Source organism: Gallus gallus, chromosome 17 (assembly GCF_016699485.2).
Source record: "Gallus gallus isolate bGalGal1 chromosome 17, bGalGal1.mat.broiler.GRCg7b, whole genome shotgun sequence".
NCBI lineage: Eukaryota > Metazoa > Chordata > Aves > Galliformes > Phasianidae > Gallus > Gallus gallus.
The window spans coordinates 6,315,547-6,340,153 of NC_052548.1; the positions used below are offsets into that span (position 1 = coordinate 6,315,547).

A 24,607-nucleotide genomic window follows, 5' to 3' on the forward strand; every position below is an offset into this window, starting at 1 on the left:
GGCGCCCGCGGCTCCGCTCGGCCCCACCGCCGCCTCCTGCAGCGCCGGGCGCGGCCTCCCCAGCGCCCTGCCCGCGGCGGGGTCGGGCCCGGCAGGTGAGAGCGGCGGCGGGGAAAGGCCCGGCTTGTGGCGGCCTTCGCCCCTCAGAGCGCTGCCCGGGGAGCGGCAGCCGGCGCGTCCCCGGCAAAAAAACGCGTGTCACGGCGCGTCCGGGCTCCGTCCTGCCCGTAGGCCCCGGGGCGAGCTGCGCTCTGCGGCCCTCCGCGTAACGGCGGCGGCTGAGGGCTGCGGCGTGGTACGGAGCGGAGAACCGAGCAGCGGGCGGCGGTGGGAGCGCCTGGCGGGGCTGCGGGGCCGCTGTGACGCGGTGCGGTGCGGTGCGGTGCGGTGCGGTGCGGTGCTGCTGTCCCGCACGGCTGCTCGGGAGGGCGGACGGACGGACGGACGGCGCTGCGGGCGCTGCTCTCCCATCGCACGCCGGGGGTTTTGACGGCGGAGCTCAGCGCTCCGGCACGGATTTGTTGTGTAACTCCGAGTTTCCCGAGCGGCGCCCGGGAGCCCCGCGGGCAGACGGCGGTAAGGCCTGCGCTGAACGCTTCCGATGCGCTCAGTTGTGGCTGGGAGGCGAAAGTGACGTTTCTCGTTCTGTTTAGAAAAGGAAACTCCGGGCGGGACCGTCGGCATCCCGGCACGGCCGGGCTGAGAGGCGCAGCGGTGGTGTCGGGTAGAGGGCTGTAAAGCGTCCGTAAGGCCGCGCTGTGCGCCGTGTGCTCTGAGTGCGGCCCCCGCTCGGCCCGGGGGGGGGGGGAGCTGAAGCGGTCCGGAGTTCGTTAAAACAAGGTTTTATTCATTCGGTTTTCTGGGGGGGAAAAAAAAAGAAAGGGAGGAAATGGAGGAAGCTGGAAGAGCAGAAATGGCACTGATGGGTGGGTTTTTTTCGAGTTGGATCTGCTGATGTGTTTGCGAAAAGGAGTCCGTTCTGATGGAGGAACTCAGAGCCTGAAAGTGTCCCAGTTTTGTGTGTCAGTCACACGCTGTGCTGTTGTCACTTCTAAACCCCTGTGTGTTATGTGGCAGCGTTTCTCTCCTCTGTGGAGCTCCTCGGCTTTCCCAGTTGCTGTTAAGCAGCTCCTCCCGGGATGCTGCCTGCAGTCACTGCTGTGTTTGCAGTACGGAAATGTGATTCCTTCTTCCAGTTCTGCTTTGCTCCTTCAGTTCAGGAGTGCTGCAGAGCTTTTCTGCTCCCAGGATAAGTTGCTGCAGTGGCTTATGTGTTTATCCCCTTTGTTATTACTGCTGTTTTCCTGCTGTCGGTGATTCAGACCAGGTAGCACTGAAAATCCTTTCTGACGTCCCTGAAATGGGAAATCAGCGCAGAGCAGAGGCTGTGCTCTTGGGGTTATTGCCATCCTCAGTTCATCTGAATTTTGGGTTTAGGTTTTGTAGTGATGTGAGCTTTTCGTGCCTGCTTCCCTTCCAGCCAACAGCATTAGTTTGGATCCCAATCTGTGCTGTTAATATCGCTTCTCCTTTATTTTCCCCCCTTTTCATTTTAACAGCCCCAAATGAGGTTACTTGAGCTACACTTAGGGGAACGCTCCACTCATCTTGTTTTTACATTTGCACATCACTGAGACATGTCTGAAGTCTTTAATGTACCCGTGGAGCACCATGACAGTGTTTATGGTGCTCATAAGCATGCAGCTGTGAGATCCTCTGTGCTTGCAGTGCTCGGCTGCGTGAGCTGTGCTGAACAGCTCCATTCAGTCTTGGAGGGTTGTTCAAAAATCCACCTATTGAATGATAAATTCCTCAGAGACTGAAGGTGGGTTATCAGAGATCCTCTGAGTCTGATTCCCTCTTGTGCAGCTTCATTTGAACAGCAGTCATGTTTCTAATGCCCCCAGACGTTGGATGCCGGGTGCTTCTCCTGGGGTGCTGCGCCCTTTTGCTTTTAATCTAAGTTTCATGCAACCAAGCTAATTAGATCTGTATCTCTTTGTGCTGCGTGTTTATGTTTGGTGAGAGGAATGCAGTTCAGATCACCACGGTTGTTTCTCCACCCTGGGATGTACAGCCCAGTTTCTAGGGGGTCAGGTGTGGTTTCTGGGTCTGGCTGAGCGTTGCCCTGCTCACTTAGCTGAGCTCCCATAACAGTGCCACTCAGCAACGGGATGGAACTGTGTGAGCTGAGATCACTGCGTCACACTGAGATGTAATTTGATCTCTTGGAACCTTACGTATGAATATCTTAATTTCTAATTCGCTAATATAAAAACTAGGCTAATTTATCTTCTTGCTGTCTGTGAGAGCAGTTCTGACCGTGACCAAACAGAAGTGCCCTTTCTTGTCCCAGGAAAACACCTTCCTGCAGTGAGAATGGGGGATACGAGAGACATCTGCCCTCACTTGGATTCCATAGGAGAGGTGACCAGGGATGATCTGCTGCTCAAATCTAAGGTACAGGGTGTTCTGCTTACCAGCTCTTCCCTTTTTTGCTGTTGTGCATGCTTCCGCATGCCTGTTCTTCATAGGGAACGCTGCCTATCCCTGTACAGAAGAGGCAGAAACTCTTTTTCCACTGTTGTTGTACCTTGCACACGGCCCATCAAGTAAGCCTTTGTCAGTCCCATCTGCTGCATTTCTCACTGACGTTTTATCCTGCTCAAACATGCCGCTTATCTAACACACTGCAAAGTGTGTAATTGGAAGCACGGATTGAAGAAATGCTTTGAGCTGCAGGCGGGGGAGGCCTGTCGCATGGAGAAGTTTCTCACTCCTGAAGGATGGGGTTACTTAAAAGACAGACGTGCAAACAAACCTTTTTTTATCATGAATACGCAGGGAACTTGCCAGTCATGTGGAGCTGTGGGACCAAATCTCTGGGCTTGTCTTCAGGTAAGAACGACTTGCTGTTTGTGTGCATGATATGGTGGGACTTCTGTTCAACATATAAAAAAATGTATTGGACCAGAAAAGAAGAGATGGAAGCAAAGATGGGGGTATACACAATAGAAATACTCACTGCTTTTTGATGGATTGCAAGAAAAAGTCTCCCTAGATAAAAACTAATGCTGTCAGAATATGTCATGGTAGCCCCAGTAGGAATGCCTTGCATTGGCTGCCTCTGCTGGCAACTGCAAAGGGAAGCTGCAAGCATGAGATCTCTGAGGATGGTGTTTGGGGCAGTGGGGCAGAAAGGAGCGACAAAGGGTGTGTGGGTGGGCAGAGGCAGTTTGATTTGACATTGAAGTGCCCGGACATTTGGAGTCTGGTCGGATGAGCCTGTTGGAGCAGTTATCTTGGAATGAGGACTTTTTGGGTGCAAACCTGATTTCCGGGTTTTCTTTGTTAAATTAAACAATTCCAGTCGTTTGCCTTATTCTAAGCCCTGGAAAAGAAAAGCAGTCGAGAAGAATGGCAAGATCAGTTCTGAAGCTTCAGCTGTTGGTGGGGTTGGGGCTGCAGACTGTTTTGTGAAGGGTTTCATTGGGTGTGCTATTGTAGTTTTGCTCTTTCTCTCACTAGATTGGGTGTCCTTACGTTGGCTGTGGGGAGTCCTTTGCTGACCACAGCACCCTTCATGCACAGGTAAGCTTTTTGCTATTATCCATCTTAAGACAGAGAGAGCTGAATTATTCCCATTACTTAATCCTCTTCTGCCCAAATTTGGTTGTTCTGTACTTCAAGTTGACCCAGCTGTCAAATCATTATCTCACTTTTTAATTTCTAGGCCAAAGAGCACAACCTGACAGTGAATCTGACCACGTTTCGTGTCTGGTGCTATGCTTGTGAGAAGGAGGTGTTCCTGGACCAGAGGCTGGCAGTGCACACGCAGTCACCCTCGGTAAAGTTCAGTGAAACAGTGGGTGTGTGTCAGCCTGGCAGGGCTGAATGCTTGGCAGGCTTTTTGTTTCCTTGTTGCAAAATTAGCCAAGAAATTTCCATTGTTGTCCAGGCTGCTATCGTGGTAGGAACTCTTTCACTGAAGGTGGCTGCCTGTGGTCAGAGGACCAATAGCTTTGCTTTACAGAATCTCCCTGCAGGAAGGCTTCCAATGACTTGAATATCCATTTTGATTTTTATCTTTAACCTCTCCTGACTTCTTCTGTGGGACGTCTGGTCCTGGGAGGAGCCACAACAGCTGTGACATCTTCATTTAAAATAAAAAATCAACTGTCAGACTCCAGATGTGTGTGCTTGTGACACTGCTGCATGTTCCCAGTGCCTCTTTCATCATGAATACTGGAAGCAATAGTGGTGCCATTTCCATTCCCTACATGCATTACTGAGGAGGGTAGGCAGTATAACTGGTTCTTCTCTTCTGAGTGTGCCCTTTTAAAGGCTGGCTAAGTTTACATCTAAGATATTTCTCACAGCTCATCTTTTGAAGCAGGACCCTCGCTGATGGTTATCTTCTGTCTTTAGGATTCTCCATTGCCTGCTCACCCTTTGAAAGCTGTTCCAATTGCAGTGGCTGATGAAGGCGAATCCGAATCAGAGGATGATGACTTGAAACCAAGAGGTAACTGCATCTAGTTGATGAAAGAGCTGTGAGGGTAACTCTGCAATCTGTAGGACCTGCACTGAGAGGGTCCCAGCAGCAGAGTGCAGAGCCCAGAAAAGGTCAAATCATCTCTCCTTTGGGAAAGAATGTAGAAAGCAGCACTTCTGGAAAGTGTTTCATGCTTCTCTTGTTTGTGCTTTAGGCCTTACTGGAATGAAAAATCTTGGGAACTCCTGCTACATGAATGCAGCACTTCAGGCTCTCTCTAACTGGTAGGCACTAGGGCCTTTAGTAGAGTCTTTTACTAGACATCATTACATATCAGCAGTGGCACCTCTGATCTGGCACCTTCCTTAGTTGTGCAAGGATAAACCAGCCAGACTAGCTACAGAAAAAGGAATATGAAAAGTTAGTGTTTAGGAGAACAGAAGTTCTGCAGTAGGAAAATGGGTGAATAGCCAACTTGTGGCTGTAAGACTTGTCTTTAGATGAATGCTGGAAGTAAAACTCCTTTCCACCATGACAGAAACGTATCTGCCACACAACAAAATGTGCAATCTTTCTGCTTTCCACGGTGGTATCATTCCAACCACTCACACTGTAGGATTTGCCATTCTGCTGACAACTAGTTTCAGGATCTCTGTGCTGGGAAGAGATTCAGATCAGCCTTCTTTGTTCGTTTCTAGGCAGAAGTCAAGTTTGCATCTAGAATCACTTCTTCCCTTGATTTAAAAGCACTACCTTAAGCATGTTTTCAGAAAGGGATGTGTTTAAGTTTTGATAAATCCTTAAATAGAGGCAGAGAAGAAATTTCTATGCTCTGAATTCTTCTTGTTCTCTTGTAGCCCACCTCTCACACAGTTTTTTCTCGAATGTGGTGGTCTGGTCCGTACAGATAAGAAACCAGCACTGTGCAAAAGTTACCAGAAGCTGGTGTCTGAGGTTTGGCATAAGAAACGGTGAGTGGTCACTCTGTTCTCATCTGTACAGATTTCATATTTATGTTAGTTCTGAAATATCATCAGCAAAAAGAAATGATGTCTTCATTGATAAGTGCATCTTCTAAGGCAGACAATTCAAATGCTATATAGACAGGTATGCTTGGATTCCCTCTTATCTAGGAGATCCTGTGTCATGCTGCCAGTGATAAAAACGGGTGTTAGTGATGGAAAGAAGACATTCTTAATGTTGTAACTTTAAAAAGGGAGAGATTTCTTTATAGCTTTCCTGGTGGCAATGAAGAAAAAAATGGTGTGATGAGGGAACACTTTGCTATTTCTGAGTAGTTTGCATGGACTAACCAGCACTTGAAGGAAGTGCTCTTGATCGTCAGAGGGACCGATGATTTGGATGGAAGAAGTGATAGAGATCTGACACTGAGGTTTTACCAAAAACTGAAAAATACAGGTGACTTTTTGAGAAATGTTTTCTATTGGTTCAAATTCTAGACTGGTGCAACACAGTGTAAAATAACACAGCTCTGTTGAAATTTAAAGATGTCTGTTCTGTGAAACTAATAAATTGGGGAAAAATTCAAGCTAGGAATCTGAATGGCATTGTGTGTTTGCTTTGTGTTAGTTATTAACAAGGGATAAGCAAGATGCAGAGCAGTACTGTGTATTTAGGCAGCAGGCTGTAGCCATTGAAGCACTATCACGTCAATTTCATATTGGTTTTGACTTACCTCATTTACTTGTCCCCCACCAGCCCACCTGTCAAACATGCTGCTGCAAAACCAAAGCAAGTAACTCACTGCCAAACCCTGCTCTGGGGAGAATCACTTGAGACAGTTCCAGGTGTGGACAGAGCTTCAAGTTAAAGCGTGCTCTAGGGAAGGTTCTCTCTAGAAGGAGAGAGTGAGATGACTGTGAGATGTTTTCTCTCTCTTGATTTCTCTATCAGCTGGGTGATGTATAAATTAAGTCCAGGCTTTGCAGGTGCATAATAATCTTCCATCCTCCTTAACTAGTTACCACACCCTGTTCTGTTGCTTATTACACAAACTGGCTCCAGGCCTGATAAGCAAGCTGACTTTTGTTGTTTTTTTTCCTCCATATCTAAACAGGCCAAGTTATGTTGTTCCAAGCAGTCTGTCCCATGGAATTAAACTCGTCAACCCCATGTTCCGAGGCTATGCACAGCAGGTGGGGCCTCAGCAGAAACACGCCGTTATTCCAGAGATGGTGGTTTTCCCTTCCTGCAGCAGTTCTGCTTGTGTTCAGAGAGAGGAGCTAGAACTGGGGTGTCACACTTGTTCTGTGTCAGTCTTAGTGATCTGATAGAGCCCTTGGGTGGGATTCGGGAGACCTGCATTGTTTTCCAGGCTCTGCCTTGCTGTTACTGCATCAGTGCACCGTCCTGCGTCAGCTTTCTCACCTCTAAAATTGTGATGGTGACCTCCTTTGTGAAGGGCTTTGAGATCCATTGGGACATGCCACATAAGTTAGGTACTATTCATGTTAGAGCTGGGAAATCTGGATACATTTGTACTAAGAAGTTCAAGATGCCCCTTTTCTGTATTCTTTTTCGGGGGAATTGCAGCTAACTAAATCCTATTTAAAGATAATATCTTTTTCTTTGAGGTTTTTATCGTGACTTCCAGTGTTTATTCTTAAGAAAAAAATGTAAACATCCAACTGTTTGATTAGAAAATTTACAGAAGAAGTGACAGTAGACAGTCTGTCTGAACTGTGGTGCTGACAGCAAGTCAAAACACAAGATAAAAATAATGATTAATGAAAGAATTCCTGTACTTATCTTTGATGTGAAGTATGTTGGATTGGAAAAGTCAGCTCTAAAGAGAAAGTTGAAAGCAAGGCAGAGCAGGCTGAAAGTCAAGCTTCGTTAAAGTAACAGAAACATCATAATTATCTTTCTGAAGTTGTCAAAATAGCAGATTGCTTTCCAGCGGGTGCTTTGAAGCCAACATATCAGTTCTTCTAGCATGCATTGTAAATTTAGGAGCTTGCTGCTTGACGGTGCAGTCTTTGGCTTCTGGTTCCACTGCCTATTTATTAAAGATTTTAATCTGCCCTCTTTAAAAGAGAGATTCCCATAAGCAGAAGTAAGCGATCCTGAAAACAGTTATGTGGTTCAGAGTGTGTTCTCTGTGAGCTGCTGCCTTAGGTTTCCTATGTCTCTTGCCTCTTATCAGTGGTAGTACCCTGATTAATAAGGTCATAGTTTGGGTTTTGGAACTAGATTATCTTTAAGGTCCCTTCCTACCTAAGCCATTCCATGGTTTGCATGTTGCAATGGCTGTCTAGCTTTCCTCAGTGTCTTTCAGATGAATACATTTGGATAAAAATTGGTTCTTAGGAGAGTCTCTTCATGTTGCAGAGGCTGATAATTTTTATGGCCAGAACTGAGGCTGTGAATGGAGCCGCCTCTTCTTCTGGCCTTCTTACTTGCTTGAATTCTGGATGGATGGGTACTAACACAGAATGAATCCTGTTTTCAGGACACTCAGGAGTTCCTGCGCTGCCTGATGGACCAGCTTCACGAAGAACTGAAGGAACCAATTGTCGCAGAGACACGAGATTTGGATATGGGTGACCAGGATGACAAGCGCGAGGGAGACCGAAGTCCTTCGGAGGATGAGTTCCTCTCCTGTGACTCAAGCAGTGACAGGGGTGAAGGAGATGGTCAAAGCCGGACCACAGGGAGCATGGCAGAGACAGAGTTGTTGATCCAGGATGAAGGAGGGAGAGGGATCTCTGAAAAAGAGAGGATGAAGGACAGAAAGTTCTCCTGTGGCCATCGGCGCAGCAACTCGGAGCAGGTGGATGAGGATGCAGATGTTGATACCACTATGATGCCAGTGGATGGCAGAGCCTCACCTGAGATGCTCCCAGCTCCCCGTCCTGCCAGCCCATGCAGGACACCTGGTATAAAACTCTTCCAGTCATGTTAGTTGTGAGAAGACGTGCTGTATTCCTGCACTGGGTGCAACAACGACATGTAATGTGTGTGTTCCTTCAGTGGGTTTCAGAAGATTTTGCATCCAAGGCTTTCTGCAGTGTCCCTGGCATTAGTTCTGCCTTTGTGCACGATCACTTCTGTAAGAAAAACAGAGTGAGCTGGGGAGCTTAGCTTAGGGAGAATGCTCACAGAGCTGAATGCAGCCTGCATCCTAAAGGCAGTGGTAGCTGCCAAACCTGCAGAAGTGATATTTCTGTATTTTCCTAGCTGAGAAAAAGGTTTTTTGTACGTATGTGGCTTTATCTAAAGGGCTGGCCTGGGGAAATGTTGGCTGTGAGAAAGATGGGGAAGTGGCTGTTGGTTAATCTCGGATTATGGACTTGGTGGGGAGAAAAGGGTGATGTGCAGTTTGTGCATTTCTGTATCTCAGGGAAAAGAAAAGAGCAGCTGTTAAGACGTAGGTGTGGAGGCACCTCAAACTGAACATATCCCATCTTTCAACACTTATCGTTATATAAGAGCCTTACTCTGCCAGCTGGCACTGAAGGCAGCAATGCTGTTTATGTGGATAAGGGATACAGGAGCAAGCTGTAAAACCTAATTAGTCACAAGTGTGAAAAAGTGGTGGATTGGTTGGTGTTTTTTTTATAATTGCTAGTTTTGTATGCACTCTTATCCATGCACTGAGGGCGTTGCATCTACCAACCTGTGCATGTAGGACAGTTACTAATGACTGAACTGTGAGTGCTGGGAAAGGTTCTGTGCTGGAACACAGAGCTGGGCTGACACTGACTGTGACACAGTTGGCTTTCAGAATGGGTTTTCACCTCTGCTCTTCTGCTTTCCTTTTTTCCCAACAGAACCTGACAATGACGCCTACGTGCGCTGCTCCTCACGCCCCTGCAGTCCGGTCCATCACGAAATGCACTCCAAGCTCTCCAGCAGTCCTCCTCGCTCCAGTCCTGCCAGGCTTGGGCCTTCCTATGTACTCAAGAAAGGTAGTGCAGGGCGGTCAGGTGCATGCTGGGAGGCAGAGGGGAGCATGTGGAGGGCAGGAGGAGGGGGTCATTTGCAGAAGAGAGAAGGAATGCTTGATGATCCTTGATTAGCAGTTCTGAGCAGTGCTGATTCCCCTGGAACATCAGTGCTTTTTAAAGTCCTACCAGGCAGACTACCGCAGGGTTTGGATACTACAGCTGTTCTAATATGCTCTTCCATTGGAGCATGAGATGATTTCCAAGTGTAAGCACGCTGTGTTACTGATGAAAGAGCTATGAAGTCCCAAACACAGCTCTGTCTCTTCAGGGGAGCGTGGAGATGTGTGAACATTCGTCTGCCAGACTTGTACTTAATGCATGTGAGTCAAAGAACCATAAGATGATGTTACTGCGGGAGAGCTTCTGGGCTCTTTGACATCAGGAGCTCACAGTAATAGAATTAAGCTGCAAATATCAGCCTGGTGCTGGAAGCATTGTTAGGCTTCAGGGAGGAGCCTGGCTTCTGTTCTTGTCCAACTGGCCTCTTCATTTCAAGCAAATTGCAGAACAAAATCTCTCAGCGTTGCAGAGCCACCAAACACAATGGCATGTACTTACACCATTGTCTCTACAGCTGTTCAGTAATAACATTCTTTCCAGAACTGTGCCCCGGCCTCTTGGCTGAGGTCAACACAGCCACAGATGTTCTGGCCTGATGAAAAGCACTCTGTCTCCCTGCACGTGTGCATAGGGAATGGGGTTTGTTGTTAAGCAAGACTGTGTGCTTGGCCACTCACTGCCGTGGAGAGTCTTTTCCAGCACAAGACACCTGACAAACATGGTAAATGCTAGAGGGGAGGAAAAAAAAGACAAAGTACACAGACAGGCTAAGGAGAAAGGAAGTAAAGTGTAAAGCTTAGAGCAAAACATGGTCCTCAACATGCAGGATCAGTGCTTGTCTTGTGGTTTTTATTGTGTGTCTGTGTGACTGCTTTAGACAGGAGACTGAGAAAGTGTTGCTATGTGATGTCTCTGTGTCTCTTTCAGCCCAGATGCAGGCTTCTGGGAAAAAGAAGAAAGAACTTCGTTATCGCAGTGTGATCTCTGATATCTTTGATGGCTCCATCCTCAGCCTGGTGCAGTGCCTCACCTGTGACAGAGTGAGTGTCCTGATAGCTGTTGGTCAATGAGCAGTCTTCTGTAGACCTCATAGACCTCTTTTTTTGTTGGTTTTTTGGTTTTTTTTTTTTGGCAATGAAGCTTTCTGTTTCCATGCTGTGGGATGCAGCAGGCCTGCTAAAATCTTGGCAGGTGGGATGTGTTTGAGACCTGCCATGCCAAGAAATTTTCAGCCTCCGTAGTGATGTTTGCTTATCTGTGCTACTGAGTTGGTCTAGCACTGTCACATTCGCATCAGAAAACAAATTCCAACTCTGCAAAAAGATGGTGAAAGTCCTCCTGCTGACAGTAGGTAAGAAGAACTAGCCTGAGCAAGTTGCTGTTACTGCCAGGTCAGGTTTCTGCAGTGATTAAAAAGTGATGGAAGTCAGGTCCTGGCTTCATTACGTGCACAGGAAACCCAGGCTTTTTCCTCTTGGATATTTCCAGGTTTCTACAACAGTGGAGACATTCCAAGACCTGTCACTCCCAATCCCAGGGAAGGAGGACCTGGCCAAGCTGCACTCTGCCATCTACCAAACAGTGCCAGCTAAGACAGGGGCATGTGGGGACAACTATGCCTCGCAAGGCTGGATTGCTTTCATCATGGAGTATATCCGGAGGTGTGTTCCCCGTGTGGGGGCTCTTTCTTCTGAGGTTTGCTCTGCAGTTTCCGAAAGGCAGCTGTTCCTAACCAGTGTGCTTTCAGCAGAAATGTTAGCTGTTCCCTGGAATAGGACAAATTGTCCAACTGTTTTCATGCAACTCTTTCTCCTGATCCCCTCTCTTCTGTAGGTTTGTGGTGTCCTGTATCCCTAGCTGGTTTTGGGGTCCTGTTGTGACACTGGAGGATTGTCTTGCTGCCTTTTTTGCAGCGGATGAGTTGAAAGGTGAGTTTGCTTCAGTGGCGTCTGACAGCCAAACCCAAGAAAAACTGCATGTCGGAATATCTCACAAGCATTTTGGGGGTACGTTAAATCTCCTAGAAAGCCTGCCTTCATATTTATTTCACTTAGGGACTGGCAGTACCGAAACTTGACAGTTCAGCTTCTCTTAGAAACTCAGAAATGAGTTTTCCCAACTGCTCAGAGGTGTTGCTTTTTCGTTTTGAAGATGTGTTCTTAGCAAGAAGCAGATGTGGCTCTTGGGTGGGTTTTTTTTTTTTTTTTTGAATTATAATGGCTCTTTAGCCTTCCTCACTTCTTCACTTTCTCTGTCCATTCCTTAAGCCTTAGAGGACTTAAACATTTTGCTGTATTCACTTACAATGGTGAGCAGTATAGATTTTTCTGCTAGTTGATTACATTCTCCTTCCCACCCTTACTGAGGGAAATGCTTGTTTTGATCCCTTCTCACCCTGGTTTTCCTAAGAAGCCACTCAGTGTCATTTTCCTGCGCAGGGTGGAAATGTATCAATTCCAGAGTTGTGTGCTCTGAGTAAGTGCATAACAGCTTTCTTCTCTTCATCTATAGGGGACAACATGTACAGTTGTGAAAGGTGTAAAAAGTAAGTCTGCGTTATCTGTATGGTATTTCTGGAACTTCAATACTTCATACTACTGTTAAACATTTTGCTGCATCCTCTCCCTGGACTTCTTACGCTGGGTGTCGTGTAAAGTCTGCCTTGCCTTGCACCAGAGCTCCAGTCTTGACAGTTCACTGATGTGGGCAGGTAGAAAAAGTGCTGGCTTCAAGGGGGAAAGGAGACAAGAAGGGTGTGAATAGGGATGTGGCTTGGCAGCTATTGCATTAGAAGGAAGAGGTGTGACAAACTGCTCACGCCATGCCTCATTTGATAAGGGTATTGCAAGGAGCCTGAATTTGTTGCTGCTGAATTCAGGATCTGTCTTGAGTTTCAAAGTGAGCAAGATGCAGCCAGACAATTGCCTTGCCTTTTGGTGTCCCTTTGCTTGAGCTTGTTCTCACAGCTGGTTTCTCTTTCTCCCTCAGATTGAGGAATGGAGTAAAGTACTGCAAAGTCCTCCGGCTACCAGAGGTGAGTAAGAGTCCCTTGACTCTTACTTTTCTTTCAGTAGACACTGTTTGAGCAGGTAAAGAAGGTAGAGGTAGAACTGAAACAGCAGTTTGTTTTGGTGGCAAAGCTCTGTATCAGAACCAGAAGAGATTTTTGATGAGCCAGCAGGATTCCTAACAGGCAAAAAACCCTTGCAAAGATAAGGTGCACAGAGAGGCTTTTGGATGAGGACACCCACAGCAAAACTGTGCTTTGGTATTCTGTCTTTGGTCTTTTAGATTCTCTGCATCCACTTGAAACGGTTCCGGCATGAGGTGATGTATTCCTTCAAGATCAACAGTCATGTCTCCTTCCCCTTGGAAGGGCTGGATCTGCGGCCTTTCCTGGCCAAGGAGTGTGTCTCCCAGATCACCACCTATGATCTACTGTCAGTCATCTGCCATCATGGCACAGCAGGCAGTAAGTCCTTCTTGTGACTGTGTGGCAGAAGGGAGCGAGAACAAGAGGAGTATGAGCAAAGCAGAAGCACGTTCCAGGGCTGGGCAGCAGCTCTTCTGGGAGAGCCTGAGTTTCATCTGCACTCTGAATTTCAGCTGTGCTGTGTTTCCTGTTACAGGTGGGCATTACATAGCCTACTGTCAGAACGTGATCAATGGGCAGTGGTACGAGTTTGATGACCAGTATGTCACTGAGGTCCATGAGACTGTGGTACAGAATGCAGAAGCCTATGTCTTGTTCTACAGGTGAGCAGTGCCCTGCATGCAGCGGTTCTGTCCTGGTTGCAGAGTACTTAGAAATGAGTATGGAAAACTAAGAGTTGAAGAATTGCTTCATTTTTCTCTTCCTTTCCCTACTGAAGGAAAAGCAGTGAAGAGGCTGTGCGAGAGCGTCAGAAGGTTGTGTCCCTTGCCAGCATGAAGGAGCACAGTTTACTCCAGTTCTACGTCTCTCGAGAGTGGCTCAACAAATTCAACACCTTTGCTGAGCCTGGTCCCATCACCAATCACACCTTTCTGTGCTCTCATGGAGGTAAGACAGTGCTGCTGAACCCAGAAAAGCAACTTTCAGCTATGCCTTCTTGTTTTCTGGTGCTTTAACAAGTGCAGGAAAAAAAGCTCCAGCTGTAGTCCTGTCACAGTGCTTGCTGTTGTAGGATCTGCCTCGCTGGCAAAAGCTTCAGCCCACTCAGGGACAGATGAGACAGTTGCCCCATTGTCCTGCTGATCAGAGGCGCAGAGGAATGCCTAGTGCTGGGAAACAACAGTATTCAGTTCTCTGCTTGTTGTGAAAAATGAACCTGTAGAAAGCAGATAAAGCAATGTTTATCTGTGTTACCCTATCAGGTTGTCCTTCAGTGTTTGTCTGGAGAATGGAGCACACGCTCCTGAAGGGACCTGTTAGCACATTTAGTGCTCTTTCATCTCTCGTGCCTTGGAGCCCTCAGGTTTGCATGTTCACAATTAGGAAGGAAGCAGTTGAGTAGAAATTGTCACCTTGAACTGAGAAGCTTCCAGAGTCAGTGAACTCTTGAGTGACTTCCATTAGTAGAGCAGATGCTGGAATCAGGGAGTTTTCAGTAAGGAAGATCTGTCTTTTTGCTATTTCTGTCTTTAAACAGCAGTAGAATTTTGTTGTTCTCTCTCCCTCTTACCTTTCCTCCAGGGATCCCCCCTAATAAATACCATTACATTGATGACCTGGTTGTGATTCTGCCCCAGAATGTGTGGGAATATCTCTACAACAGGTGACTATGGCCATTTCATTCTTTGTCCCATTTTGTTTTCCCAGACAGTCTGTCATTCTGGGGTCTTCCCATCTTAGGCACCATCCCAGCTATAACGCCTTACCATGGCACCTCAAGGGCACGCAGCACTTGGTGTGGGCTGACAAGACTTGTGTTAGGTAGACCATACTAATCTAAACCAAAGTGAGCTGTATCTGTGCATTGTCTCATGACAATGCCGTGACCCTCACTGTGTTACATAAAGTCTATGCTCTCCATTCAGAAAAGAGCTGCAGGTGCACCTCCTTCCTCACTATCTGGAGTAGTGTAAAAATCCAACTGTGTAGGATTCAGGGCTGGGAAGCACTCCATTTTCCTACAGTTCTGCATTCCCTTCCCTCTCTTGTGCTCAGGTTTGGGGGTGGCCCTGCAGTGAACCATCTGTATGTGTGCTCTATTTGCCAAGTGGAGATTGAAGCACTTGCCAAACGCAGGAGAATTGAGATTGACACCTTCATCAAGGTTTGTATGGGAGGGATCCGGAGGCAATGGAAGAGGGTGGAGGTGGGAAATGGAGGCCTGTTGTGGACGGGTAGTGGAAAACTCTTGCCCTTGTTTTCCAGCATATGATTTACCGGAGATGGATTTTGGGGTTCCGCAGTGCTGTCAGCACGGGGAGGGGCATGAAACCATCCCAATCTCTTGCCTATACTAGTTAGTGGAAACAGGTGGTGGAGAGGGTGGTGGGATTGTTCAGAATAAGGGGCTGTTCTGAAGAGTGGCAGGGCTGCCTTACAGTGAAAGGAAGGGGCTCCCTCAGACCGCAGCAGTGACTGAATCTTTCCTGCACTTCTGTTCTCTGCTCTCCCAGCTGAACAAGGCTTTTCTGGCAGAGGAGTCTCCAAGTGTCATCTATTGTATCAGCATGCAGTGGTTCCGTGAGTGGGAAGCCTTTGTCAGAGGGAAGGATAACGGTAAGAAGCCGGGGGTCGCTGGAGACTGTCAGTGCTGAGAGGTAGAATGAAAGTAAGTTCATTTTTAGGTGTCCTGCACCTGATGGAGTCTGGGCAGCAACCAGTCAGTGTCCCTGCAGGTCCCAGGGGTGGGGCAGAAATAATGAGGACTAAATGATGTGAATTGGGTGGCAGCATGGGAAGCACACTGATTCTAGACGTGTTTGTTTTTCCTCACAGAGCCTCCAGGACCAATTGACAACAGCAAGATTGCACTGACAAAAGCAGGTGGCCACATGCATGTTAAACAAGGTAAGGCGTGTGCTGCTGTCTTGTAGTGTTCCTGAAAGGTTAGGGAGAATATTCCACTGCGTCTGTCTGTCTGTCTGTCTGTCTGTAACAAAGCAGTAACAGAGCAAGATGGTGTTGCAGAGGAAGACTGCTCTGCACATCCCTGTGCTGACTGCCTTGAGTGCCATCTCAGTTCTCCATCGGCAGCTCCCACAATGACTGACTTGCTGACATGACGTAGTGGAGTAAACTCTGCACTCCTCCATCTCCTGTTCTTGCTGTTCCCAAAGCTTTCTATCATTTCCCTTTGCCCACTATTGTAGTGTTTCACTTGTCTTTACTCAACATCTGCTGTGGTCCAGCTTGTGAAATAAGGCTGCTTGGGCTGTCCTCACTGCACTGCCGGGCAGATGAAGATTGCATTTGTATCTTGGTTATCTCTCAAAGCAAATATTTCCGCTCTCCTCCTCTTCTGTAACCTTCATAGCAAAGATCTTTGCTTTCCCTGTGTTTTGCTGTGGCCACTTTAAATTGTTCCTCCTGGGACAGTTTGAAGGAACGCTTTCTGCCTCTCTGAGGCAGTAGAACCCAGCTGCCTGGGGGCGGTGTGTAGCTCGGGTCTGTCAGAGCTCATTTGCTGCTGTGTGTGACCCCGGTGGTGTGGCTCAGTTTGAGGACGGGAAGAAGCGACTCTGCAGCAGAATCCCACGGCTGTGGGCTGAAGTGCCATGGAGCCTCAGTGGCTTCCAGCAGCAGGTGGCACTGCTGAGGGCCGGTGGGAGCGCTGCTGCTAAGGCTGCATGGCACGGGGCTGTGCTTCGTTTGCACAGTGCAGAGATGGGCACCAGGGGTGCTCTGCTCTTCTGGTGCAGGGGGGGGTGGTGGGGGACGATGTCCTCCGTGATGTAATGCAGCAGCCCCTCCAGCTGATGGCTGCGTGTCTGCTTATCGCTGTTGTCCTTTTCAGGTACTGATTATGGGCAGATTTCCGAGGAGACGTGGATTTATTTAAGCACACTGTACGGAGGGGGCCCAGAGATTGCTGTCAGACCGAATGTGGCCCAGGTGCAAGAACTGGGTGACCTGCATGGGGAGCAGAAGATTGAAGCAGAGACCCGGGCTGTGTGATCTGTGCAGGATGGGGCAGGGAAGGTACGGCACAACTATGTGTGCAGATGGATGGGGAATCCTGAGGAGTCAAACCTATTCCTTTGTGTGGTACTCAAAGGCGTGTGCAGCTCCCACCACCGCTCTGGGGAAGGCAGGTGTCCTTGGCCATCCTTTCATGTGGTTCTGGATATAGGGGTGGTACTATGAAAGACTGGGAGAAATCCGTTTCTCTGTAAGTCATTTTTGTAGCCTCAGTGGGGAAAAAAAATGGTGGTGAGATTGCAGATGGACTTCGCTAGCCTGTGTTTTGACCTGAGCCTCTCCCTTTTCTTTGCTTACAAGAAATCAGCACTCTCAGCTTGTCCTCAGTAAACCGATTCTCTGCTCCTTTGCAGGTTTTGCTTTTGGCACTTTCCTTTTTTAACCCTGTGTAAAGATAATGAGATGTTATTTATGTTTCCAGTAAGCAGCGTTGCAACTAGAGAAACCTGTTTATTTGAAGCTAACTGAAGCCACAAGGCCTCCTGGTAGTTTTGTGCTGATGGTGCACAGTTGTCACAACTTCCTAGTTTTGCTCCTTATCTAATTCTTGCAACTTCGGTTGCAACTGAATAATTTTGAAATAGTCTGTTTCTTTCTCCCTTAAGCCCTAAAGTTCCACCTTCACCATCCTGACAGGATTTTCTGCTCCTCGTATCTGATTTCATGTGTTCAGCATGTTTTCAGAGAACAAAGCTGGAGGATGAGTTCTCCTTCCCTCAGTACTGTTTCCCCTTAAGCTCCTGGCAGCTTGCTAGATATGGGATGCAGCCTTACAGGTTAGACTCAAAGCTGTTTAATGGGCAGACTTCTTTGGAGCAGGACACGGGACTTTGTTCCTAAGCCCAGAACCCCTTCTCAGAATGACCCTGCTGTCAGCACAGGTCTGTCCCTGCATCTGTCATGAGAAACAGAGGATGAGTGGGGGCTGAGGAGGGTGCCCATATCTTTGCACAGAGCCTGCTCAGGTGGGCAGCTGTGGGCAGGGCCCTCGTGGAGCACTGGAGAAGGTGCCTGGCTGAGCAGGTCCAGACTGCTGGAGTGGCTTCAGGAATGAGCTGCTTTCTGCAAACAGGCCTCCACCTGTGTGCTGAGGTCATTTAGCTTCTCAGTACAGATGTCCTTTGTGTAGGCAGTGGCTCATTTAATGAATAGAAATAACGTGCTCCCTCATCTACTGCTGCTGCTGTAGCTGGGGACTACAATAACAGGCAGCAGAGAGAGGCAGGAAGACAAAAGAGTCTGAACACGAGTTATCCCAGCAGGGCCGTTCTTAAAAAGTTCTTCTTTCACCTAAGACAAGGCCATAGCAAAAGGGCATGCACCTGTGTGTTTCAGTGAGCTTCAATGGAATCTCAGCAAGGCAAAGCTGGCGAGACAGAGGTGACCTCTCTTGGGCTGAGGACCAAAACTGCATTCATCACAGTGCTGGAACCTGCCTGGTTCCACAGCATCGTGCCTGGGCTGGGGGGCCCATGGAAAAGAGAAAGGAAGGGAGGGCTGTGCTTTCACTCACAGGTAGAGTGTGGAGAAGAGTGCAGGAGAGTTTGAAAAGGAAAAAACGTGGCCTTCAGATTTTTTTAGACCAAAAGATTGCTGCAAACAGCAAATCCTTCTTTTAATAAATCCTTCTGTAAATGGTTCACCATGTTATTTTCACTATCTTGTTTACTGGATGCCTGTATATGCCCAAGGGGAGGTCAAAGAATGAGCCGCTGTTGGGATTTCTCGTTGTTCTCAGCTTTGTTCGCCACTGCAGCCTTCTTGGAAGCTGCTGCAGAGCCTGTAGGGCTGCATGTCTGTGTTGTCTGTGCCGTTCAGAGGATGCTGTACAGACTGTAATAATACTCCTGTGCTTAAGTGTTACACTTTGTGCTGAAAACGTGTTACAATAAATATATGTGCATCCAACACACTGCATGACTGCTCCCTGCCTGCAGGGCCTGACAGCTTCCTCTGCGTTCAGGGTGCCAATGAAAAAACCCCAAAGAAACACCCAAGCTTCCTGCTGCCCCGAGGCCTTGCAGTAAATCCTTCTGAGCACTCCACCAACTGATACTGCACTGTGTCGGAGGAGGGCGACTGCTCCCCAGGCAGCCTCTGTGCACAAAGCCTTCCTGCTCATGATGGTTCAGCCAAGTTCATCTTAGAAAGCTGCCCTGGCTGGGAAGCACGTGCTATTTGTGAGCAGCAGCGTGAGGAAAGCCACGTGCGAGGGGGGGAGGCTGGAGTTTCTTGAGGTGTTCAAGCTTTCTAGAGCAGAGCCTGTGCAGTTTTGTCAGTGTGGTGTGGCCGGAGGTTTCACACACTGCCTGCTAACACGTGCATGCGTCGCTTTGCTCGCGGGCACAATGCAGCCAGTAACACTGTGATTGAGGGCCCAGAAATGCAGTGCTCTCAGTAACAGGCTGGCACGCTCTGCCGTGGTGAATAGCAGCGCTGCTGAGAGAGGGAGGTGATAGAAATACACCCTGGGGTGAGGGGCTGCAGGAGATGAGCGGTCGCTGCCAGCTGGGTGAATAACATGGCATTCGCTGGAGCCTGGGCTGCCCAAGGAGCTGGGGCAGTAAGGACACACAGCTCGTTCTCTAGCAACTTGAAATCAACCCTCAAAACTTGCATCTAGCAAACAAACGCCGTAACCTCAGCAACTGCAGAACAGTTTGTAACATTCCAGGAGACATTAACAAACTCCCTTCCCCAGGGATGGGATTATACAGCGTCTAGACGAACGCTGCACTGGCCAAACCTAACTTTTTGTTATCCTCTGTCCATTAAAATACTCAAAGCTTCGCTCTGCATCTATATTTCATTTGAAATGTGACTCAATTGGTGCTTTTCTCAGACCCCCACCCGAAGTGTCTCTGGTATTTCTGAGCACAGCTCAGCACAGCTAGCTTTGTGACTCGCTGTTAATGTAAGCCAGATATTATGGCTGAGCTGTATCAGCTTTTTGCATATCACTTTCTTTCCCCCTTATTTTATCAGATCTCTTGCTGACTGCAAAAAAGGGGAGAGAACTGTTCATGCATTGGGCCGATGGAGCTAGCTTAATGATTTTAGATTCTCTGCTCCCTCCCTCAGCCCTATGGAAGCAGCAGGAGAGGGGGGGCTGATTTACATGCTGTTCTGCTCACTATTCCCAGGCTTAGACTATGGCCTCATAGACAGACAGTTCTGGTGCAGCTAAGACTGTGATACACAGATGACAAACACTCTGCACTAACCTGACCCCTAGAAAGGGGAATAGCTCTTCCTCCCATGGTGCACAGGCAGCATACTGGAACTTGACCCCACAGCTTTCCTTGGCCATCCTTTGCCCACATGGCCTCAGCCTGATCCTGGAGCCCGTTGTTGCCAGTGGTGCATCTCCACTCTCCTGAATGGCTAAAGTAAATAGCATCCTGTACTCTCACGTGTTCAGTAACACATCTGGTGGAGGTGAAGCTCATTTCACTAGCTGCTGCTCACCTTGGCTTCAGGTTCCTGCCTTCAGTTATTTTGTTGTGCTGTTTCTATGTAAAGTTAGCAATGCTACTATTGGTTAAGATGGATCAGAGTTGGAGCCAGGCTGACACTCCCTCCCACTCGTTGTTTTCCAAAAAGCACCAAGACGTGGAGCACATCTCTCTCAGCTCAGTTCTCTCTCTACTTCTGAGCATTCTTTCTAGCAGACTGTTTGATAAACAGTACTGATTTGTCCTTAATTGACAGAGATGTTAATTAGCGCTGGCGAAGAACAAATGAAATGGTTAGAACAGCAGTCTGACCTTAGATCTCTACAGAGCTGCTTCAAGTGAAAGCATCACCAACCATGAGCTGCACAGCTGCACGTCCTCGTGGCTCCTGGCTGATGCTGCATCCAGTGAACTGAGCTGACAGGTGAAGTCAGAAAGTTTAAAACAACAACAGGAAAAAAAAAAAACAACCAACCAAAAACCCAACCCATAAAACCACACCACCTTTTTGTTAGCCGGGAAGTTTGATAAAACAGCATCTCAAAGAGACAGTGTGTCTCAGAGCCCCATTAGCACTCCAAACACCTGCAAATTCCAGTATCCAAGAAATAAGTACCATCAGAATGCCATCATTCTGAATACAGCAGGCTAGAACTGGTATCTGGCTGAAGCAGTGGGTCACAGAGAAGGCCCTTCTCAGCTGGAAATGGCTGTGGAAAGGCAGAAAGGTCACTGCGGAGCCGTGGGCCCAACACCTCACTGTATCAGAACCCCCAGCAGACATTGCCTTTTTTATAGGGAAAGAAAAGGAACAAAACCATTTTTCTTTGTCCCTGGAAGATGAAAGGGGTGCAGTGAAACCGTGCTTCTGGAATTAAAGGTTTATTTAAATACGTGGATGACTTTCCTTTCATTGTTACAAGGTTAATATTCGCTTTCAAATGGAAGCACTTTATTTGGTTGAATTCTGTCTCCAGAAACGAATGGGCAACACCAGAACTTTTTACATTGGCAATGAAATCACAACACTGAGATGCCACCAAAATCTAGAGATCAGTGCTCAAACACACATACACACACATACAAATAAAAAAGTGCTCGACGTCATCATGTTAAAATAGAATTTGGCTTCTTTTAGGTCTTTTGACACTTCAGGCAGGAAAAAATAACAGACAATATGCATCAAACTAAATGAACTTCTGAAAAATACTCAGCATTAAACACAACTTTCAGTATCAGTAAATACGTTTCTTCTCTATTTACAGATGTTAAGAAAGGGCATTAGAGACTTGCTGGGGACAGCAGGGTTTTGCAGGCTGTGCAGTCCCCGCTTCTGAGCAGGAGAAGTTCAAGCAGAGTTTTTATAAACCAGTGCACATATTCAGTCCTTCTGCTTTTGTATAAGGTAAACTCGACCAAAGTTACCCCTTCTTTACCCTGAACGAAGGCAGCAGAATAGAGATTGTAGGCTACAACACACACGACCGTCCATTGTTTTTCTTGTGGTCACTTTGCAGACCCAGGCATCAAGGAGCTGCTCACCAAGCTCATAAAAACTCCATCCGTGGCCTTTCCATAAAACTCTTTCAAAGACAAGCAGGCACCTAAAGCTAATGCTCCTTCCACAGCGCTACTGAGCGACACAGACGTTGCAGCTGCTCCAATGCTCCACAGAGGCTGACAATAATATACTGTCCACCCAGATTAAATATATAAAAGCAAACTTCTCTCTAAGTTTGACATAGATGGCACAATAACAGGTGAAAACGAACTCCTCTCGCTGCTGATTCAACAGTGCATCGGACACGAGGATAAAACACTGCAGCTACAGTATTCTATGGCCATTCTTGCACACCTGTTGGCTGCTTCACCACTCGGACCCCCAGAGGTGATGCTGGCTGCTTGCATGGCTCTGTCGCACATCTGCACAAAGCCACGGGCACTGCTGCTCTCAGAGGCTCTCAGACCTGGAGGTTATGTGATCCCAGCAGCAGGGATGAAGATGGCAGTTCCAGTGGAGAGGGCCCTTCTGGCTCCAGTAGCACTGCGCTGAGGTGTCAGCCCTGCCCGCAGCGCAGGCTCCACTTTGGTCAGATTGAAACGTAAGCTGTTGCTGGTTGATGCTTGCAGGCTGTAAGCACTGCAGTACCAGCTGAAGGACTGAGGGGTTTCTGCTATGGAAATTAGAAGTGGCTATCTCAAATGGAAAGGGACAAAGTTCTGAAGACAACATTAACTCAAAAATGACTTCATCCTGAGTGGAGAAGACTGAGGCAAACCCCAGCACGGGGAACACATGATTCTGGGACACGTTTCTGCATGCTGACCCCACACAGAAGCACAGCAGGCAGCAGAAAACCACACACGTCTGCAAACTGCACCTGAGAGGTTTCATTTCAGGGTCATCAGCCACAGGAGCTCCCATACAAATTTTCCTCAAGTTCTGGGCATTTTACAAGAGATGCTGAAGTTCCCTAGCAGCAAGCAGACTCCCCCAAACGATGGGTTGGTTTAAGGATAAGTAAGGCTCTCGGGAGCTATGTGGAGCAAACAACTCATACAGGGCTTCACCACCTACAGGATTACTGTGACAACTTAGCAACAGTAAAGATCAAGGGAAACCAATGCATTGGTAGTACAGAGATCTAGAAAGCAACTGACCCCTTTGTTAGGCAGCTTAGGTCATGCAGCATATTTGGAGATAGATGCATGACGTGACACAGCGCAGCATCGCTTCTGCTTCAGATAAAACCACGTGAGAACAGGATGGCTGAGGGCTGGCTTCTGGGCCAAGGTCCAGTCCATGACAACGTGGGAGAACGAAATAGAGTGCAGTTTTCTTTTTTTCTTTTCTCTTTTATTTTTTTTTTTCTAAAAAAATTCTGTTATTCAAACATTAACTGATGAGAACGCACAAGAGGTCATGCAAAAGAAGAAGGTAGGTCTGAAACGCTGAAAAACAAACCAACAAAAGAAAACTGCAAAGACATTAACAACGAGCCACAAAATAATGTGGCCCTCGGGAAGGTGGGCGCAGGCAAGGCAACAGGGCGAGCATGCAGACTGAAACAAGAGCAAAATGGAGGCCTTTGTGACGAGCAGAACGGGGCTTCAGACCAAAACGCCGGTGTTTGTGTGTGTCTGTGTGTGTGTGAGGGACAGGAGGAAGAAAGGAGGGGGCAATAAGGAGGAAGGGGCAAGAGAACAAGCAGGAAAGAAAGTGTACATACGTGAGCTTGAAGGCTTTCAGGCAACAGCAAGGTCATAGGGATTTAATGCTTGGCATGAGCATCAGCCTAGATTTAAAAAAAATAAAGGCTGAAAAGTATTAGTGACTTTTTTTTGTAGAAAGAAGAATACTGAATGATGCATGTGGATCAAGTTTAATATCTGCCAATTCAGAGTCCAGTCCAGCTGCTGTAACACTGTCCCCCAGGAGCAGCTTACCATGTGTGTGCACCTCCTTTCCGAGCTGGTGAAACTACCTGCAGGATTAGTGCTAAAGGCACCATGTGAAACGCTGATGGATCAGTGCATACATTCAGATGGACTGAGGGACAACGGAGGACAGAAGACAGACCTGCACATGCTTGGGACTCTCCAGGTGCCCTTTGCATCAATGGGCAGCCAGCGGTTCTCTGACCAGCACTGGAAGGAGCTGGGAGGGGAAGTGCTGGTTATTTTTTATTATAGAAGGGCTGTGCCAAGCTGGTAGAAGAGCAGGGAAGGCTGGTAAGTTAATCTGAGCCACAAATAGCATGCCATGGAAAAGAGCAAGCATCTGAATGGTACTGGGATGGAATTTAGGTCTGAATTTTTCAAGTGGGAACTCCAGACAAGAGTGGGAGTCTGGCTTTCCATGGGTATGTTTTAACTGCCTGCAGGGTAAACAGACCATTTTGTTTCTCCTTCTGTGACAAGCTCGCCCCGAGGTTCTTGCACCAGCACAAACACCTTTAGGAATCTAAAACATAAGAAAGACAAAAAGAAAGAGACTGGATTAGAAAGAGATTGGAGAAAAAGGGTTCCCTTAAGAGCAGCACTACCTGCAGGAGGTTAAAGGAAACCAAGCACCTACAGGGTTGCAGAGGGTTAAGCAAAGCTCCTGAACTCAGGCGTACTTCCCAACACTCAGTCACCATTCACCCTCAGCCCTTCCTTCCAGGAAGCATCATTGGATCACTGCTTTCCCCTGGGAGAAGGATGTCAAACCCAGGAGCAGAACCCTGCCAGCACTTTCTCAGCACAACAGCAGAGAAAACAAACAGCTCTTTCCGTTTCAATCTGCTAAGAGGTACTATATCTGCTCAAGTGAACGGTACTGAAGAATAACAGGAAGCCAAAACAAAGAATTCTGCAGATGAGCCCAGACCAGCCATCCCTTACACAGCAGGCCACGAAGACCCTTCACTCTTAGGGGAAGTGAAGAAATAAACAGGTAAGTGAAAGTCGTCTTAGCCTCTGAACTCATGCTTCATCACATTGCTGCAGCCAC

At 47.7% G+C, this 24,607-nt stretch overlaps 2 protein-coding genes across 13 annotated transcripts in view; one reads left to right on the forward strand and one right to left on the reverse strand.

Moving 5' to 3' along the window:
• USP20 (ubiquitin specific peptidase 20) lies at positions 1 to 23,296 on the forward strand. Of its 4 annotated transcripts, XM_046901901.1 has the most exons (25): positions 1 to 95; positions 2,357 to 2,460; positions 2,845 to 2,898; positions 3,529 to 3,591; positions 3,734 to 3,847; positions 4,429 to 4,525; positions 4,710 to 4,779; positions 5,353 to 5,466; positions 6,573 to 6,651; positions 7,968 to 8,394; positions 9,289 to 9,426; positions 10,453 to 10,565; positions 11,014 to 11,186; positions 11,359 to 11,453; positions 12,037 to 12,070; positions 12,514 to 12,559; positions 12,817 to 12,997; positions 13,155 to 13,281; positions 13,398 to 13,567; positions 14,201 to 14,282; positions 14,675 to 14,783; positions 15,133 to 15,235; positions 15,455 to 15,526; positions 16,473 to 16,657; positions 20,369 to 23,296. In XM_046901901.1, the coding sequence occupies exons 2-24, from the start codon at positions 2,380 to 2,382 to the stop codon at positions 16,631 to 16,633; spliced, it is 2,703 nt and encodes a 900-aa protein (XP_046757857.1). In that variant the 5' UTR covers positions 1 to 95; positions 2,357 to 2,379; the 3' UTR covers positions 16,634 to 16,657; positions 20,369 to 23,296. The 4 variants fall into 4 exon arrangements, 3 of the variants coding, with proteins under 3 accessions (XP_046757857.1, XP_015135204.1, XP_015135203.1); XM_015279718.4 differs by lacking the exon at positions 20,369 to 23,296 and having other exon boundaries at positions 1 to 576; positions 16,473 to 18,569; XM_015279717.4 differs by lacking the exon at positions 20,369 to 23,296 and having other exon boundaries at positions 16,473 to 18,569.
• The window catches only part of FNBP1 (formin binding protein 1), a 93,475-nt gene continuing 89,846 nt past the window's right edge, over positions 20,979 to 24,607 (reverse strand). For all 9 annotated transcript variants that reach the window (XM_040649361.2, XM_046901912.1, XM_040649358.2 and 6 more), the window contains one exon: positions 20,979 to 24,076. In XM_040649361.2, the coding sequence (XP_040505295.1) occupies positions 24,069 to 24,076 (8 nt within the window). In that variant the 3' untranslated portion in view covers positions 20,979 to 24,068. The remainder of the gene's footprint in view (positions 24,077 to 24,607) is intronic.

What these genes read in the sequence shown, in the direction of transcription:
- USP20 (XM_046901901.1), top strand. Translation starts at nt 2,380, where the DNA reads ATGGGGGATACGAGAGACATCTGCCCTCACTTGGATTCCATAGGAGAG. An exon ending in CTTCAGGCTCTCTCTAACTG is followed by an intron (nt 4,780 to 5,352) that starts GTAGGCACTAGG and finishes GTTCTCTTGTAG; the next exon opens with CCCACCTCTCACACAGTTTT. An exon ending in TTCCTATGTACTCAAGAAAG is followed by an intron (nt 9,427 to 10,452) that starts GTAGTGCAGGGC and finishes TGTCTCTTTCAG; the next exon opens with CCCAGATGCAGGCTTCTGGG.